This window comes from Phascolarctos cinereus, unplaced genomic scaffold, assembly GCF_003287225.1.
Source record: "Phascolarctos cinereus isolate Bilbo 61053 unplaced genomic scaffold, phaCin_HiC Scaffold_7;HRSCAF=346, whole genome shotgun sequence".
NCBI lineage: Eukaryota > Metazoa > Chordata > Mammalia > Diprotodontia > Phascolarctidae > Phascolarctos > Phascolarctos cinereus.
The window spans coordinates 174,338,957-174,359,772 of NW_027556180.1; the positions used below are offsets into that span (position 1 = coordinate 174,338,957).

Genomic DNA, 20,816 nt, shown 5'->3' on the forward strand with positions numbered 1-20,816 from the left:
GCCGAGGTTTAATGGAAAAAACGTCCAGGAAAGATTTTAGGTGAGTTTCTATCTTTTTGCACCTCAGATCTCAGTGCAAAAGGTCAAAGTGGTTCCTGTCATCTTCTTCTGGTAGTGTTCATCAAATTTCTTATTCTGGGCTACAGTAAAATGTTTGTTCCAGTCCCCTGGCATTCCTGAAACAAAGCAAAATCCCAGTATTGATCTCATGAGGTAGAATTTTCAAAATTATTGTATATGTATGTAGCCTCTGAATGAATGGGTAAGAGCATAAGGTTTGCTTCTTTAGAATTACAAAGAAATACTATTGACCTGAATATATGAGTTCCAATAACATTATAAGTTTTTAGAGCATTTTTCAGTTCACAAAAAACTTTTTATTTATCTCATTACTTTTTATGACCCTATGATTTAAGCAAATTAGGCAAAATTGTCCCTATTTAACAAATTAGTACATGGAGACCCAGCTTATGGTCACATATTGATTAAGGGTATAGTTGACCTTATGAACAAATTCTAGTGCTCTTTCTGCAGGGTTATGCTGCCTCTCCACAATATGTAGCATAAAAGAACACTTAAACAAGTCTCAACTATTATGTACTGAGGTTTGTCTTATACAACATGACCCTCAGACTTGAACCTCACTCACCTTTCCTCATGAATGGGGTAATGGAGTGGTTGGTCCTTCATGGCTCTAAGAATGCTGGTGTAGTTAGCCATGGAATTTTGCTTCATGATATCAAAAGAGGTGTGATAGATGATCTCATTGAGAATATCCTCTGATACATCCTTCTCCGGGAATTTTAATATCTTTTGGATTTCCCGCTTTGGGTTCTAAGTGAGGGAAGTCAGTAAAAATTAAAAGAAACAAAGAAAGAAAGAAATAAACAGATAGAATCTTTTATAGACACAGTACCCCACCATATCTGCAAACAAGGTCCTAGGATCCTAGACCTAGGGCTAGAAGAGACCTTGGGGTCATCTAATCTAATTGTTTTATTTTCTCAATAAGGAAATTCAGGTGAAGTGAGGCTCAATGACATCCACAAGGTGACAGTGGTAGTAGATCAATCAGTAAGCAATTATGATGTGCTTAAGATGAGCCTGGTAATTTTCTTTAGGCTGCACTCCTAGCTCTGGCATCTTTCTCTTTGAAGACAGAGAAGCCTCTGCATGTTGGCAGTTCACCCTCAACCCTAGATTTCTCACCCTGGAAGTATGTCCTATTCCTGACAGCTTTTCTTCCCAGAACCTGACTTTGAAGGAGTTACCCAGGCAGCCACATCTCCCTTCCCCTCTTGATTCTACTTCTGACCCTCTAGAATTTCTCTAATATGTTCTCTTCCTTTTAAACTTCCTTTTCTGTCTTGTTTTCTCCTATTGAAATGTAAGTTTCTTGAGGGAAGGAACAGTATTTTTTCTGTTCTTATTTGAATTATTAGTGCTAAGCACAGTGCCTGTCAAATAGTAAGCACATGAAATAAATGTTTATTGCCTTGCTAAATATAAGACATATACACAAATGTGTGTATATGTGGCATTTTTTATATATATACCCTCACAGATATACAAATATCCACACACACAAATATATATGTATATATACATGTATACATATGTATTCATGTATATGTATATATACATGTATGCATATGTATACATATATGTGTGTGTGTGTATATACATACACACACATACACATAAAATGCAGAATCTAATCTCATAGGGAAGGCATTAATAGCCTTGTGGGCTAAAACTTTACTTGAACAATGACTTCCTTTCCACTGTATGCTTAGTATTTCCAGCTCATTCTAGCTGCACTGTATGAGTTTTTTATGTATTGTACATAACAGGTTTTAATGTGTTCTTTCTTCAACCCCCAAATCCATCATCCCAATTAGAATATGAGCTTCCTGAGAGTAAGGCAATTTTGATTTTTCTCTTTGTATCTCTACTACTTAGTACAGTGCATGTTACATAGTAAATACTTAGTAAATGCTTTTTCATTCATTCATTCATTCATTCATTCATTTGTAATATGGAGAAAAATGAGAGCACAGAAACAGCTGTTCAGTAAAGGCTTCTGGGAAGATATCGTACATGTTACACGCAACCAGATTGCACACCAAACGGAGAGGTGTGAAATAACTTTTGACATGGGCCAGGTGGAGCAGAATTACTGACTCAGTTTATTCATCTGAGGGTACAGGATATATAGAGAAAATCTAGCCTAATTTCAAAGCGTCCTCTCCGTGAGATACTCCCCAGAACATCTGCTGAGGACATGACAACATAAATTTCCTTGTATCAGGGTTCCTAGATTGGGTTGTATTTTCCAAGGTTTTCCCAGGTGCCTTGGCACCACCTTCATAGAGGAGTGAATGTGTAAATCTAAGGTTCAAAGAGTGAGAAGGAATGTCTCAGGAACCTCCTAATCAGGAAGGACTTGGAGAACCATATCACTTAATCATTGAGCCCTTTCAGGTAAAAGCCTGGGCAGAGGTCAAACTCTGCCTTGGATCTTAAACCCTTATCAGACTCTTAAGATTGGCCCTCAACACATACATTTAGCTGAGGTATTAAGGAAGCCAGGGATGGTCAGGATAAGTGATATAGGGAGTAGAACAAGAAATAGCTAGACGTCATTAGGGGTGAAGCAAATTTGACCATCCAAAGGGAGATTTGGTGTTGAAAAATACACTGTTAAAATTGCCATGAGGAAAATAAATTGAGAAGAGAATGTAACAAAAATTATGGAAAGAAAACATTGAACCTATAGGCATGTGTTGAGAAATCTTAATATCTTGCAGAATCCTAACAGGGCCTTGATGGAGGAAGCTTCCATTACCAGGAAGACAATATCATATAAAAATCAGTTTAAGATACAACTTCCATTTAGGAAGGGAAATGATAGCTGAAATTAAGTGACAGATTCACTATTACATGGAAGATGGATTAAACTTATTGTACATGACCCCAGAGGGCAGAACAGAGATCAATGGGAGGAAACTATGGACAGACTGATGTAAGTTTGATGTAAATAAAAGTTACCTTACAGTTGGAGCTATTGAAAAGTTGAATGGGCTATGTTAGGGATTCATGTGTTCTTCAGTAGAAGTCTTCAAGAAAAAGTTGGATGAACACCAGTCAGGGCCATTGTAAAGGGATCCTTGGACTCTCTGGTCTGTGAGGTCCCTCTTTACTCTTTGATTCTGAGATTCTGCATCAAGGATTGTTGGGTGCATGAACATTTACTCTATTACCCACCTCTTTCATGTCTTCATAGAACAGGTAAAGAAAAGGGTGTTTGTCCTTTTTATCCCACCATCCTTTCACATGGTCATACCAGGAACCCCAGAGCACTGGAGGTGAATAGAAGGATAGAGAACAGTTAACATCCATTATTCAAATTCCACATTTGGAAGAGTGGCTACTCAGTGTCTGTTGTTTGCCTCCTGTCTGTTTGTAAAAGGAAAAGATAATCAGGAAGTCTGGATTATCTAGTTCAAACAGACAAAGGATCACAGTAAAGACAATTTTTTGTAGCAGAAATAAGGATTCATATATAAGTATATGGTGATATACATATACATATATTTGTATGCTCATGTTTATGTTCATTTATGCAGAATTAGAGAAGTAATATCACATTGTATAAATAAAGATCATGCCTTAGAATCAGCAAAATCAGGTTGAATCCTACTGTATGCCTGGGCATATTTGCCTTAGGCAACTCTCTAAGACCAATTGTTGCAGCAAAATTGCTGATCCAAATAGGTAGAGGGAGTTTTCTCACTAAAAATTCCCTATACCAGTGAAATCATTGGTCCAGTCTGAACACACACACACTCAGACACACACACACACACACACACACAAATACAGACAAACACAATTGTGGTTTATTTAAGAGGTAGAGCAAAGCTATTGTTTCAGGCACCATATATATCTATTTATTTTACAGTGACTCATCATTGGTTCTATCCAGTATCACTGTGCATCAATACATTCATACTTCATCCATCCAAAAGAAAATGAGGTACTGAAAAAACTATCCTATGCATCCGGTGATTCCAGGAAAGCAGGAATTCCAATTATATTCATCAGAAAAAAGACAAAGAGTCATTAAGAACAAAAAAGCAGAAAATCCAATCAACAAAAAAAGTGGACAAAGTGAAAAAAAAACCCCAAACAAACCTGGAAACAAATAAGACCCCCAAACTAGTTTTGTTTGAAAAGAAAACAAAGAACCCCAGAAGAAATAAAAAGGAATAATTAGAACCTATTATATACAATTATATGCTAACAAACCTGAAAACAGAAAAGAAATAGAGTAGTTTCTCCATCAATATGGACATAAACAGTTTAGGATAGATTGAGTATTTCTAGAAGAGCTAAGTTCTTCTTTCCCAACCCCACTATACACTGTCATGCTTCAGTGTGCTGCTCACCTTATGTGCTCAATCATTGTACTTGACCAGCAATTTGCTAAGGAAAAGATGGCATAAATAATTTTGTACAACTCTGAATCATTTGGAGAAACATACTTTTAAGGAATTATGATTTTAATGCTGAAAAAATTAGACAAGTGCATATAGAAAACCTCCTCTCTTGTTTAGGGCTGACATTAGGTGAGGAATAAATCATGACTACAAATCCATGTCTACTCACCTCTTCCAGTCATGAATTTGTCAATGAACTCCTCTAAGGTGCCTGGTCTAGGTAGGTGACTAGCCGTTCTTGAGAAGTGATAGTAAGACACCACACTACCTTTCACATTTCTTGCCACATAGATGATCTGGAATGGATATAGATGTAAGTGAAGACAAAGAGTGTCAGTGAGAAAAAATAGTTAAGAGGAATGTTCATATATAGTATTAAGAATTATAATATTCAAAAAACTTCTTAGAGTCTTTGACTATTCCATTTCATTCACTGATACTGGGGGCACTGGGAATTGGGAGCTTGTCAGGGGCAAACTACAGTCTGTGGTTTGAGGGAAACCTTTTCTTTTTCATACAGGTAGGAATCTTTACCTAATATGAGGCAGACAAGGGATAAAGCAATTAGAATTCAAAAATCCAGCTTCATTTCACTATTATGAATTCATCTGGAGCTGAAGGTGGGAGTAGTGCTTCCTCTCTTCCATATTCACACCCATGTGTTCATGCTGAAGTCTAGTTTGTTTTTCTGCTTTGACTTTTTGTCATTGTTGTTTTTAGCTATTTTCACTCATGTCCTACTTTTTGTGACCCTGTTTGGGGTTTTCTTGGCAAAGATAATGGAGTGGTTCACCATTTCCTTCTCCAGCTCATTTTACAGACAAGGTAATTGAGGTAAACAAGGTTAAATGACTTGCTCAGGCTCACACAGTTAGTAAGTGTCTGAGGCCAGATCTGAACTCAAAAGATGTCTTGACTTCAAGCCAAGATTGCACCATCTAGTTTATGTTTACCTTTCTATGCTTTTCTCAACTCTTCTGTTGAACTTCAAAGTTTTTATTCAGTCCTGGTCTTTTCATCAAGAATGCTCAGAATTCCTGTATTTCGTTAAAGGTCTGTTTTTCCCTAGTATGAATATACTCAGTTTTGTTGGTAAGTTTTTCTCAGCTAAACTTTAATCCTCTGCCTTCTGTAATATCATATTCAAAGCTCTCCATCCTTTTATGGAGTCCCACAATTGTTTGTGATCTTGACTATGGCTCTTAGATATTTGAGTTCTTTCTTTCTGGATGCTTGCAATGTTTTTCTTTCACTTGGACACTCAAAATTTTGTCCCCTACAGGTTTCATTCATGAGATGACCAGAGGATTCTTTCTATTTCCTTTTTATGTTCTGATTCTTTGTTAAAACAGCAACAACAATAATAACAACAACAACAACTTATAAAGATTAATATCAGGTTTCTTACATCATCAGAATTATCCCAAGTATCCTTTCCTTTCCTCTTTCCAGAGAGCCATCTCACATAAAAAAAGTACTTTTTGAGAGGAAAAAGATCAGCATAACTGATCAATACCACACGCAGTGTGCAATGTATAAGAACCTTTTCTGTCAACAAAGAAATGTTTTTTTGGGAGGTATCCTTTCCTTTATTTTTGCTTTAAGTCCTGCTAGATCTTTACATATTTGTTTCATTTACTTTTTTTTTTGCTGTGTAGTTATTCTTTCCATTTACATCATTTGAGTTACTCTACATATTGTTTTGCCTCTGCTTTCTTCACTCTGCATTCTATGTGTCTCTGTCTTTATCCCATTTATTATTTCTTTTTCTTTATTCTTTTTAATTTTTAGAATAAAACAAGCATTTCCATAACATAGTAGAATAAAAGAAGATGATTGCACATGAAACTGAATCCTCTGAAAAACTGCTTGTTCATATCCTTTGACCACTTGTCAATTGGGGAATGAGTTGTATTCTTATAAATTTGACGCATTTCCCCATATATTTTAGCAATGAGGCCTTTATAAGAGATAGTGGTTGCAAAAATTCTTTCCCAGTTTTCTGCTTCCCTCCTAATCTTGCATGCATTGGCTTTGTTTGTGTAAAAACTTTTCAATTTAATGTAATCAAAATTATCCATTTTGCATTTCATAATGTTCTCTATCTATTTTTCGCTCATAAATTCTTCCCTTCTCCATAGATCTGACAGGTAAACTATTCCTTGCTCTTCTAATTTGCTTGTATATATGAATCATATACCCATTTTGACTTTATCTTGGTATAGGAGGTAAAATGTTGGTCTATGTCCAGTTTCTGCCGTACATTTTTCCAGCTTTCCCAGCAGTTTTTGTTAAATAGTGATTTAAATCCCAGAAGCTGGAGTCTTTGCATTTATCAAATAGTAGATTACTGTCATCATTGACTACTGTGTCCTGCATACCTAATGTATTCCACTGGCCCATTGCTCTATTTCTTAGCCAGTACCAAGTAGTTTTGATGATTGCTGCTTTATAATACAATTTAAGGTCTGGTACAGCTAGGCCACCTTCTCTTGCATTTCTTTTCATTTCCTTAGTTCCCTTGATATTCTATACTTTTTGTTGTTCCAGATGAATTTTGTTATTTTTTTTTGCTCTATAAATAATATTTTTGGTAATTTAATCAGTATGGTGCTGAATAAGTAAATTAATCTAGGCAAAATTGCCATTTCTGTTTTATTAGCCTACCCATGAGCAACTGATATTTTACCAATTATTTAGATCTGACTTTATTTATGTGAAAAGTGTTTTGTAATTGTATTCATATAATTCTTGATTTTGTTTTGGCAGGTAGACTCTCAAATATTTCATAATGTCTACAGTAATTTTAAGTGGAAGTTCTCTTTCTATCTCTTGCTGCTGGGCTTTGTTAGCAATATATAGAAATACTGATGATTTGTGCGGATTTATTTTATATCCCACAACTTTGCTAAATTTGTTTATTATTTCAAGTAATTTTTTACTTGATTCTCCAGGATTCTCTAAATACACCATCATATCATCTGCAAAGAGTGAGAGCTTTGTTTCTTCTTTTCCTCTTCTGATTCCTTCAATTTCTTTTTCTTCTCTAATTGTTACAGCTAACATTTCTAGTATAATATTGAATAATAGTGGTAATAAAGGGCATCCTTGTTTCACCCCTGATCCTATTGGAAATGCTTCTAGCTTATCCCCATTACATATAATGCTTGCTGATGTTTTTTGATAGATGCTATCATTTTAAGGAAGACTCAATTTATTCCTATGCTCTCTAGTGTTTTTAATCACAATGAGTGTTGTATTTTGTCAAATGCTTTTTATGCATTTATTGAGATAATCTTATGATATCTGTTAGTTTTGTTGTTGATATGGTCAATGATGCTGATAGTTTTCCTAATACTGAATGAGCCCTGCATTCCTGGTACAAATCCTACCTGGTCATCCTTGAGATAAGATGCTGTAATCTCTTTACTAATATTTTATTTAAAATTTTTGCATCTATATTCATAAGTGATATTGGTCTCTAATTTTCTTTCTCTATTTTGGCTCATCCTGGTTTAGGTATCAGCACCATATTTGTATCATAAAAAGGACTCCTTTTTCACTTATTTTCCCAAATAGTTTATATAGTATTAGAATTAGTTGTTCTTTAAGTGTTTGATAGAATTCACTTGTAAATCTATCTGGCCCTGGAGATTTTTTTTAGGGAGTTCGTTGATGACTTGTTCAATTTCTTTTTCTTTTATGAGGTTATTTAAGTATTTTATTTCCACTTCCATTAATCTGGGCAATTCATATTTTTGTAAATATTCATCCAGTTTACTATGAGTCTCAAATTTATTGGCATAGAGTTGGGCAAAATAGCTCAGTTATTGTTTTGATTTCCTTTTTATTGGTGGTGAACTCACCCTTTTCATTTTTGATACTGTTAATTTGGTTTTCTTCTTTCTTTTTAATCAAATTAATGAAAGGTTTGCCTATTATATTGTTTTTTTTTCATAAAACGAGATCTTAGTTTTATTTATTAGCTCAATAGTTTTTTTTTCATTTCAATTTTATTAATCTCTCCTTTGGTTTTCAGAATTTTTAATTTGGTATTTAATTGGAGATTTTAAATTAGTTCTTTTTGTAACTTTTTTAGTTGCATCAATTCATTGACCTCTTCTTTCTATATTTTATTCATGTAAGCATTTAGAGATTTAAAACTTCCTCGAAGGACTACTTTTGCTGCATCGTATAAGTTTTGGTTTGTTGTCTCATTGTGGTCTTTCTCTTGGATGAAGTTATTGATTGTTTCTATGATGTATTGTTTGACCAACTCATTCTTTTAGGATTAGATGGTTTAGTTTCCAATTAATTTTTAGTCTATCTTTCCATGGCCCTTTATTACATGTAGCTTTTATTGCATCATGATCTGAAAATGATGCATTTAATATTTCTGCCTTTCTGCACTGGATTGTAGGGATGGTATGCCCTGGTACATGGTCAATTTTTGTGGAGGTGTCATTTACTACTGAGAAAAATCTATATTCCTTTCTATCTATTCAGTGTTCTCCGGAGTCCAACCATATTTAACGTCTCTAAAATTCTATTGATCTCCTTAACTTCTTTCTTGTTTATTTTGTGGTTAGATTTGTCTGGTTCTGAAAGAGAGAGGTTGATGTTCCCCACTAGTATAGTTTACTATCTATTTCTTCCTGTATCTCCCTTAGCTTCTCCTTTAAGAATTTGTAAGCTATACCACTTGATGCATATAGGTTTAGTAATTATATTACTTGATTATATATGGTACCTTTTACCAGGATGTAGTTTCCTTCCTTATCTCTATTAATTAGATCTGTTTTTCTTTTGCTTTGTCTGATATCAGGATTGCTACTTCTGCTTTTTTACTTCAACTGAAGCATAATACATTCTGTTCCAGCCTTTTACCTTTACTTTGTGTGTATCTCACTGTTTCAAATGTGTTTCTTTTAAAGAACATATTGTAGGATTATGGTTCTTAATCCACTCTGCTGTCTGCTTCTGTTTTATGGGAGAAGTTATCCCATTCATATTCATAGTTATGATTACTATCTGTGTCTTTCTCTCCATCCTATTTTCTCCCTTATCATGCTTTTCTTTGTCCTTTCTCCCTTTCCCTCCTCAGTAGAGTTTTGCTTTTGACCACCCAGTCTGCCCTCTCTTCTATCAGTCCCCTCCCTTTTCTTCTCCTTTACCCATTTACTTCTTCCCTCCATTCTATTCACCCCTTCTTTTCTTTTCCCTTTACTCTCCTACTTCCTATATTGTAAGCTAGATTTCTATACCTAACTGATTATGTTATTCCCTGTTTGAACAAAATCTAATGAGAGTAAGGTTCAAACAATGCTCCTATCTCCCTCCTCTTTCCTTCTTCTTTTCCTTTTCCCTTCCCTTCCCTTCAATTTATATCCATACCCTCATTCTAAGTATACCCCTTTTAAATGTCATAAGAACATTACAGTGTTCTAAAGAGTTACAAGTGTCTGAGGCAGGTAGGTGGTGCAGTGGATAGAGTACCAGGCCTGGAGTCAGGAGGACCTGAGTGCAAATCCGGCATCAGACACATGATACTCACTAGCTGTGTGACCCTGAGCAAGTCACTTAACCCTGATTGCCTCACCATAGGGAAAAAAAAGAGTTTTAAGTGTTATCTTCTTTCACAGGGAAGTAAGCAGTTTGCCCTTATTAATATGTTGTTTTCTTCTTCTTTCCTTTTTACCTTTATCCACTCTTGAGTCTGGTATTTGAAGGTCAACTTTTCTGTTGAGCTCTGGTCTGGAAGGTTTGGAAATCCCCTATTTTGTTGAATGTCCATCTCCTCCCCTGAAAAATTATGTCCGGTGGTTGATCTTAGCAGAATATTATATTCCATGCCCTCCTATGTTTTAATGTAGAAGCTGTAAGGTCCTGTGTAATCCTGGCTGTGGTTCCATGATATTTCAATTGTTTCTTTCTGTCTACTTGCAGGATGTTCTCTTTGATCTGGTAATTTTGAAATTTGGCTTCAATGTTCCTTGGCATTTTCAACTTGGGACCTCTTTCAGGAGGTGAATAGTGGATTCTGTCAATGACTAATTTACCTAGGACCTCAGGGAAGTTTTCTTTGATGATTTCCTGAAGATTGCTGTGAAGGCTTTTATGATGGTTTTCAGGTAGACCAATAATTTTTAAATCGGTTCTCCTGGATCTATTTTCCAGGTTAGTTGTTTTACCAATGAGGTATTTTACATTTTCTTGTATATTTTCATTCTTTGGTTTGTGTTTGACTGATTCTTGATCTCTCATAGAGTCATTAACTTCCACTTGCCCCATTGTAATTTCTAAGGAGTTGTTTTCTTCCATTAGATTTTGAAACTCCTTTTCTATTTGGCCGATTTTAATTTTTTGAGTTCTTCTCTTCAGTGAGTTTTTATGCATCCTTTTCCATTTGAAAAGGATTCTACTTTTTAAGGACTAGTTTTCTACAGTTAACTTTTGTCCATCCTTTTCTAAGCTATTTACTCTCTTGCATATCTCTCATATCTTTTCCCAATTTTTCTTCTACCTCTCTTACTTGGCTTTGGAAATCCTTCTTGAGCTCTTCCAAGAAGGCTTTTTGGGCTTCAGACCAGTTCATATTCCCCTTTCAGGTTTTGGATGTGGGTATATTGACAACATCATCCTCTTCTGAATTTGTGCCTTGATCTTCCCTTTCCTCAAAATCAGAATCTGTGGTCATTTTCCACTTCTGCTTTTTGTTCGTTGTCTTTTTCTTGTTGAGCTCTCCTGCTGGAGCCAAGGAGGCACTTACCCAACCTTCTTTTCCTGCTCACCTGGGCCTTACACCTGAATATTTAGCTCCTGCTCATCATGTTATTGCACAGGGATGTTTTGCTGCTGGTGGAGGTCTGTCAGCCCGGAGCTTTGCCCTCTGGAGTTGTGCTTCCTAGAGTTGTGTTGAAGCACCAGGTGTTTTTGCTACTGGAGAATACCGTCACCCACGGTGATTTTCTAAGCTGGTGTCTACCAGTTCCCCTGCCTGAATTGAGGCTCTTTGGAGGTCCTGGTGTTGGCACTTGCCTGCACCACCAACCTGGGTCTCAGAATCTCCTCTTGGTGTGCTGAGGTGGAGTTTGCTCCTGGCTTGCTAGGACATCTTCAGGCCTATACTGCTCCCCTCTCCCAGAGTGGGAAGGGCCTTTCCCATTAATCCCCTAAGAATCCTGGCTACAAGACTGCTGTGCTCTCTTTTTGCTGGCTCAGGGTTTTTCCTGGATCAATATTTTCTGGGCTTTCAGAGGTCCATAAGAGAGGGTGAGAGTGACTTACTTCTTACTCCAACATCTTGGCTCCTGGAAGTGGAAGACATTTTCTTGTAAAATCTCTATATCTAGGTCGTATATCTTGGTAAATGGTGTAAGATATTAGTCTATGACCAGTTTCTGTCATACTGCTTTCCAGTTTTCCCAAGAATTTTTTTTTTACCATTTCTTATCCCAGAATCTTAAGCCTTTATACTTGTCAAATACAAGGTTATTATGCTTATTTGCTGCTGTAAATTATAAGTGTACTCTATTCCACTGATCTACCTTTTTATTTCTTGGCTAGGACCAGATAGTTTTGATAATCACTCCATTATAATATAGTGTAAGATCTGGTACTGCTAAATCTCCTTCTTTTACATTTTTTCATTGTTTCCTTTGACATTCTTGATTTTTTGCTTTTCTGAATTAAATTTGTTATTTTTTTCTGATTCAGTTTTTTTTTTGAAATAATTTAATTGGTATGTCATTGAAAATATAAATTAGTTTGGGTGAAATTGTCATTTTTATTATAGTGACCCTGCCTACCCATGAACAATGAGTATTTGTCTAATTATTGAAAGCTGATTTTATTTGTATAAAAAGGTTTTTTTACAATTTTGTTTATATAGTTTCCAGGTTTGTTTTGGCAAGTTACTCACAGGTGTTTTATACTGTCTAGAGACACTTTAAATGGTGTACCTTTTACCATCTCTTCTTGCAGAATTTTGTTTGTAATATATGGGAATCTTGATGACTTATGTGAATTTACTTTATATCTTCCTACTTTGCTAAAATCATTAATTGTTTCAACTAACTTCTTATTTGAGTCTTTGGGATTTTCCAAGTATATCATCATATTGTCCACAAAAAAATATAGTTTTATTACCTCATTTCCTGTCCTGATTCTTCAATTTTTTTTCTATTATTGCAGTAGCTGGGATTTCCAATACAATATTGAATAATATTGGTGACAGTGGACATCTCTGTTTCACATTTGATCTTACTGGGAAGAATTCTAGCTTATTCTCATTATAAACAGTACTTGCTGATGTTTTTATATGAATGCTTTTTATCAATTTAAGAAAAAATCCATTTATACTAATTCTTTCAAGTATTTTTTTAATAAAAAATGAGTGTTGAACTTTATCAAAAGCTTTTTCTGCATCTATTGATATAAACATATGATTTTTAAAAGTTTCATTATTGATGAAATCAATTATGTTAATATTTTGCCTGATATTAAACCATCTCTGCATTACTTGTATAAAAGTCACTTCATCATAATGTATAATCTTTCTAATATAATGTTGTAATCTTTTAGTTAGTATTCTATTTAGTATTTTTGTATCCATATTAATGAAACTGGTCTATACTTTTTCTGTGTTTACTCTTCCTTCTTTAGGTATCAGTATCACATTTGTTTCCTAAAAGGAATTTGGCAGGATCTCTTCTTTACCTGTTATTCCAGGTAATTTATTTAATATTGGAATTAGTTGATTTTTAAATGTTTGATAGAATTCATTTATAAATCCATCTGGTCCTGATGTTTTTCTCTTAGGAAGCTAATTTATGGCCTGTTCAATTTCTTTTTCTAAAATAGGTCTATTTAGATATTCCATTTCCTCTTTTGCTAATCTAGGCAATTTATATTTTTGCTCATATTCTCACATTTCACTTAAATTGTTATATTTCTTGATATATAATTGGGCAAAATAACTCCTTAGTATGTCATTAATTTCATGCTCATTAGTGGTATTTTCACCCTTTTCATTTTTGATACTAGTGATTCGGTTTTCTTCTTTTTTAAAATCAAATTAACCAGTTGTTTATTTATTTTATTTGTTTTCCCCCTATAAAAACAACTTCTAGTTTTATTTACTAATTCAATAGTTCTTTTACTCTCAATTTTATTAGTCTCCCCATAATCTTTCAGATTTCCAATTTAGTCTTTAATTGGAAAATTTTAATTTTTTCTTTTTCTAGTTTTTAGAAATTGCATACCTAATTCATTAGTATGTTCCTTTTCTATTTTACTGATGTAAGCATTTAAAGATGTAAAATTTTGTCTAATCATTGCTTTTGCTGTGTCCCTTGGGTTTTGATATGTTGTCTCATTATTTTCATTCTCTTTAATGAAAGTATTGATTATTTCTATGATATGATCCTTAACTGATTCATTCTGTAAGACTAGGTTGTTTAATCTACAATTAGTTTTTAATCTATGTTTCCTTAGTCCTTTATTAGATATAATTTTTATTGCAAATTTATTTATTATTTATAGGATTCTTTTAATATTTCTATTTTCCTGCTTTTAACTATAAAATTTTTTATGTACTAATGTATAGTCAGTCTTTGTAAAGGTACTGTAAACTGCTGAGAAAAAGGTATATTCATTTCTATTTCCATTCAACTCTCTCCAGATATCTATCATGTCTAGTTTATCTGAAATTCTATTTTCTTCCTTAACCTCTTTCCTATTTTTTTAAAGTTGGACTTATCTAGTTCTGAGAGGGGAAGATTAAGATCCCTACTATTATAGTAGTACTATCCATCTCCCTCTGTAATTCATTTAACTTTTCTTTAAAAAATTTAGATGATATAATATTTCATGCATATAAGTTCAGTATTTATATTGCTTTGTTGTCTATGATACCTTTTTATCAAAATGAAGTTACCCTATTTATCTCTTTTAATTAAATTGTTAAGGAAAATTTCCCTGAAATCCTAGGAAGCAATTCTTTCTGTATCTTGGAAACTAAGTCCTTTTCAGAAAAAATTTGATAGAAAAGTTTTTTTTTTTTGTATTTTACCACTTTTCTAATTATTTCAGGTACAATAATTTTGTCTGCACAGAAGCTTTTCAGTTTCAAGTCATCATAGTTATCTATTTTACCTTTTATAACTACTTTTATTGCTTTTTTGTTTGAGAATTTATCTCTTAACCACAGATGTGAGAAGTATGCAATCTGTTTCACTTCTAATTTTTTAATACTATAATTTTTAATATTATGATTGCATATGCATTTAGAATGTATTGTGGAACAGTTCTGCTTCCAGGAGCCAAGATGTTGGAGTAAGAAATAAGTCGCTCTCACCCTCCCTTATTGACCTTTTAAAGCCTAGAAAATATAGACTCAGGAAAAACCCTGAGCTGGCAAAAAGATTCGGCACTATGGTCTTGTAGCCCAGGAAGCTTGGGGGATTAATGGGAAAGGCCTCTCTCACTCTGGGGGAGGGGAAGCAGTACAGATACTAGCTGTGTGACCCTGGGCAAGTCTCTTAACCCCAATTGCCTTGGAAAAAATAAAAATGTACAATAATTTTGGTAGTATCATTTTCATTTTATTGGTATTATCAGTCTAGTCTAGCCATAAGCACTTAATACTCCTCTAGCTTTTTTTTTAAGGTAAGGAATATTTTCAAATTGAACCTATCTATGCAAGTCTTTTGTGTGTTTTGGTAGGTTGATCACCTGATATGTTATGTATTCTTTTAGTTATTTGGAATGGGACTTTCCCTTTCTATTATTGTTTCATTTATTTTGTTTTTACTATATAAAATATTATTGATGTTAATAGATTTATTTTATTATCTCAAACTCTGAAGCTATTGTCTCCATTTCTATCTTTGTTTATTCTCTGAAATTTTACAAGTAAACCATCATATCATTAATAAATATGGATAGTTTTAGCTCTTCTTTACCTATTATTATGGGTTTTTCTTTTTCTTCACTTATTGCTGTTGTTCTCATTTCCAAAGCCATATAAAATATTAGTAAAGAGAGAGGGATCCTTGCTTTACTTCGATATTATTACAAAATGTTCAATTCTGTATCCATTAGATATAATGCTTGATTTTGGTTTTAGATGGATGCTTTTTAAAAATTAAAAAGTATGCCTTTATTTGTAGTGTTTTTATCATAAAAGAATGTTGTAATTTGCCAAAGGCTTTTTCTGCATCTATTGAGACTATCATTTGGATTTGCATGCTTTGTTTTTTAATATGACTAATTATATTAATTGTTTCCCTAATGTTGAACCATTTTTGTGTCCTTGGTATGAAATCAAGTTGGGTATAATCAATGATTTTTTGGATAAATCAGTATAATCTGTTTGACAGGATTGTTTAAAAATTTTCAATCAGGGTTCATAGTATTGGCCTATAGGTTTCTTTTTGTTTTATGTTTTTTATTTTTAAATTAGGTATTAGGACTATAATTGTCTCATAAAAAGTTTCTGGTAGGGTGCTTTCTCAATTTTTGAGAATAATTTTTAAAAATAGGTACTAATTATTCTTTACAAATTTGATAGAATTCTCCTGTAAATCCATCAGGAAAAGAAGTCATCCCTTCTTCTGTCTTTTAGTCCCCCTATATCTAGATTTATTTCCTTTTTTGAGGTTGAGTTAATTAAAATGTATAAATGGACTTATGATAATTTGTATATTTTATATTTTTATGGTATTTTATTTATTTTCTCAGTTTCGTTAGCCTATAACTGTGCAAATATGTTCTGTATATTCTTTTTATTTCTTCTAATTTTGCTGTGAACTCACCTTGTTCATTTGCTATTTTGTTGATTTAATTTTTTTGTTCTCTTCAATCAGATAAGCTAGTGTTTCGTCAATTGCATTGGTCTTTTAAAAAAAACAACTATGTTTTTGAAACATTTACAATTTATCTATTTATACTCCAATTTTTTTTTTAAGATCTCCTCCTTGATGCTCATTTTAGGTTTGTTATTTGTTGACTTTTGTTTTGACATGCATATTCATCCTTTCTTTTTCTACTTTGCCAGTATGTGTTTTAAAGAATATGATTTTTCTTCTGAGTAATTAATTCTTTAGCTACATCTCAGAAATCTTGTTATGTAGTTTCATTAATGTTATTTTCTTTTTTGGAGCAGTTGTGTTTTTATGATTTTTTTGATCATTAAGTTTTCTTTTGGGTGTGTAACTTTGGTTTCTGGTCCCTGAATCAACATCTATTTTTATTGTATTAAAGTCTGGAGAGGATATATTAACTATTTCTGCCAATTTATATTTCTTTGCAATATCTCTGAACTTAAATACATCATCAGAGTTTGTAAAATTTCCATGTGGCATAGAGACACACACAAATACATACACATATCTATCTATCTATCTATCTATCTATCTATCTATCTATCTATCTATCTATCTATCTATCTTTTTCTTTCTTTCTTTCTTTCTTTCTTTCTTTCTTTCTTTCTTTCTTTCTTTCTTTCTTTCTTTCTTTCTTTCTTTCTTTCTTTCTTTCTTTCTTTCTTTCTTTCTTTCTTCCTTCCTTCCTTCCTTCCTTCCTTCCTTCCTTCCTTCCTTCCTTTCTTTCTTTCTTTCTTTCTTTCTTTCTTTCTTTCTTTCTTTCTTTCGCTATCTCATTTAGAAAACAACATAATTCTTTTTTCTCTAGTTTCTCTAGCAATTTGTTCAGTTCTATATTTTCCTTTTGGTTCATCTTTCTGTTAGATGCATCTATTACTAAGAGAGGGATATTGCTTATGATTTATCTCTTAGCCACCACATACTTTCCTCTTCCTTTCCACCTGCATAGCAGTGATAGCCATCTGACACACAAAGTCATGGCTTCATCATTTTCTTTTGAGCAGCCATCATGTAGGCATAGCATGAAAGGGTCAATTTGCCAAATAGCCCTTGGGGTACTGGCTTCCTTATCCAAATACGTAATGTTATTTCCAGTCTTATGGTTCTCTTCTCCCTTAGTGACTTGATGATGGGTATGGCCTAGAATCAAAAGTATTGGGTTTTCCTGCTAGTTTCTTAAGTCTATCCTAACCAAGGTCTGGGCCGTATCAGATGTACTTTTAGCCGTCCTTTTGTGGTAGCTATCCTCACAATAGCAGGTTATAGATTGCAATAAGAAGCTAGTTCATTTTGCAAAGGTTAGGGATAAGGTAGAGAAAAAGAATTACAAGCCTCCGGTGTCTGGCCTTTGTGCCAAAGAGGAAAGATTTTGATGCAAATAGAAAAATATACCTCCAAACAATTTTGTCTTTTGCTGTTTTCATGAAGCGATTTTCCATATAGTTTACTGCTATATGAGAGAGCAGCTCTTGGGTCTCTGGATTGTAATAGCATTTGCTGTTTCTATCATCATTTAGATTCTGTAAATTGCTTTACATGTATTGTAGCCTTGGTGTATTGGATATAGAGATGGCCTCAACACCAGGAAGACCTAAGTTGAAGGCACATCTTGTACACACATGGGTTATGTGAACCAGGACAAGTGTATTAACGTTTCTGTTTCCCAAACACCTCTCTAAGGCTATACATTTCAGAGAAGGTGATGACTTGCATTGGTAAAGGGAATTTCTGCATCTAAGAAGTCTCTATATAAATGAAATTAAAGTTCCAGTCTTTATCCTTATCCATTTACACTTGTTATCTCATTGGATCCTCACAAGAACACTATGAGATATTTGCTATTATTGTCCACATTTTATAGAGGAGAAAAAGGATGCTGAAAAATGTCAAATGAGTTGCCAAGGATTACATAGTCAGTGTTTCTGGGGCAAGTTTCTTACACATTCCTACCTGATTTTCAGTCCTGTTTTCTGTCCACTCTGTACCCCCAACACCTTCAAGTGGCTCTATTACACTGTTGTTGTTGTTGGGGTACAGCTGTCATCATAGAAGAGGAAGCAATGACCAAGTAATGATAGAAGCTCCAACTTCAGTATTATCTTATACGAGAGTGGTTTAGGGGACTCTGATTCATTGAAGGCACCCATTTCTCTTTAGTGAGTGCAATTAAGATGGGAGCATCCTCTGACTTGTATCATCTCTTTTATGCACTCACACAGCTGCTACCTTAGTTCAGCACCTTTACTTTTTTACAGCAAAATTGTGACAAAATACCAGCAGCTGGTGTGGTGCAAGACAGAGCTGTGAGGAAAACAGGGAAGGAAAATGGAGAAAGAAAAGTTGGGCTAGGCGAGTCTAAGAGATTAATGCTCAAGAGTAGTTTATTTCAGAGTTTTGAGATTATATACCCATAGAAAAATAGCTTTGTACCATGAGAAATAATCCACAAGCACTAATTAATAACATGCAGAAACTAAGCAGCTAAAGATCTTCATTTTCTCATGAGAAAGTAGTTTTAATGCCAAAATTCATAACTATTGTTTCCCTGCCCAGTTCTTAGTATTACCTGCCCAAGTCAGCTACCTGGCCTCAAGGCTGGTCATGAGTGAGAACTTAGAATCAACAAAGTGTAACAAATGGAATTAGGCCAAGAGTCATGGGAGCCTTTATCCCAAGGCAAGCCTCTATACATACTGACCCTTAATTCTATAAGGAGTTAGAGATTTTCCATAAGGACTCAGCTACCTACATCTCCCCCCTTTTTTTTGTTAATTTAAGTTGGTTTAATTGACTCATAATTAGTTTAATGGTTGCTGATATGAATCTCAAAAGAAATGGGAAACAAAAACAAAAACAAATTAAGCTAATTCCACAGGGAAGCACATGCAAAAGCAAGGATATACTTGAAAAGGGTGAAAGTTGGTGTAATGCAGACAGGATAATATTAGCTACTTTATTGGGGTTAATCCCAACGTGGGGACGGTTTTCAAATGTTTGAAGTAATATCATAAATGGTATTAATATTGAGAGTAATATTAGAATTGTGCCAGGCCCCCAATAGGTGGGCAGTTATCTTGCTTCATCAGATATTAGGATCTGAAGCATTGTAGAGAAGTGGGATAACACAAATATATGAATATCTATAATCACATCACAAAAGCAACCTTGTTTTCAAGGTTTCTAACTCATCTCCTAAATACAATACTGATTGCTCTAGCAGATTAACCTTATACAGAATATCTCTATCAATAGCTTCTTGTGCTTTAAGTGCTAAACATATTTTTTGCTAAGTCATCTATGAAGCATGCAGTTTAAACTTCAGATTGTAGCGCAATAGATGAAACAGTAGTGGATACAATAAGAGAAGCAACAGTGATTAATCCTGTAATAAGGAAGCTAATAAATCATTTTGATTGACTTAGGGAGGAAGTAATAATTTGAGGAGCATGTTCACCAGAGTTCTGAAACTATTCATGTGAAATATTAGTAGGGAAAATTGCAAATGATCGTTGTTCTACCAACAGTACAATATAGTCATTATTTTCAATACATTGTTTGAGAATACAATTGACACAAGTAACATTCTATTCAAAAGTAGTTAGATTGAGTAAAATTTACATATCCATTAGATGAACTGGTATTAAAAAATGATGCAACAAGAAAAAGATAGGGCTCAGTATCATTGCTAAATTTTTGTAAAACATATAGGTATCTTGGATGCTAGAGATCTGAGGGTAATTGTAAAGTTGGTTCTGTCCTGGAGGAAGGGGTATTCTTGGCCTCCCAATATATGGGTGTTATTAGAATATATAGTCCCCAATTTGTCCATATATGTGAGGGGTCTCAACCAGGGTGGAAAAGGAAAATAAGTCCAGTGTACATTACACACTTGAGCAGAAAGTAAAGCTGCCATTGCTAAAAATACAAGTTCAGCGATCTTCCATAGCTCAATGAGAGAGAGCTTTCACTTGACCCTATATGGGAAGGCGACTCATCACTGCAGATCGGCTCCTTCTGCGCTTTCCCTGAAACCTCATACTGTGCATTCAAGCTGTGAATTGTGGTACACGCTCAGATGTTTTTCTCTGGTATCCAGACAGGTTTATCAAAGTTTTCTGGAAAAACACAAGCATACCCTTGTCCCCACATTAGTAATGGATCTGGGCCTCTGGGTGTTTATTTTTCTCAAGATGTTGTTAGGCTGGAGTGTACCCATCTTTGTTAATATTTAAAAAATTAAGGGTATATAATGCAATAGCCAATAGCCCAGGTGCCCCCTTTTTGTTTAAGAAGAATAATTTTAATATCTTTGTTTTTGATTATATAGAATATCTGTGATCAGAGAAATGTTATACAAAGCATAAAAGGAAGAAAACGTTTTGTTAATGTAAGTAGGAGCACTATCTGTTTTAATTTGTTTAGGTAGATG

The 20,816-nt window shown here is 34.1% G+C and overlaps 1 protein-coding gene across 1 annotated transcript; it reads right to left on the minus strand.

Annotated features, from left to right (window-relative positions):
- Positions 1-6: 6 nt before the first annotated feature.
- LOC110203072 (sulfotransferase 1C1-like) lies at positions 7-20,603 on the minus strand. Its single transcript, XM_078147673.1, is given in 6 exon segments — positions 7-176; positions 650-683; positions 685-834; positions 3,268-3,362; positions 4,672-4,798; positions 20,523-20,603. Coding segments are annotated over 6 exon segments (600 nt in total). The 3' UTR covers positions 7-63.
- Between the last annotated feature and the right edge of the window lie 213 nt (positions 20,604-20,816).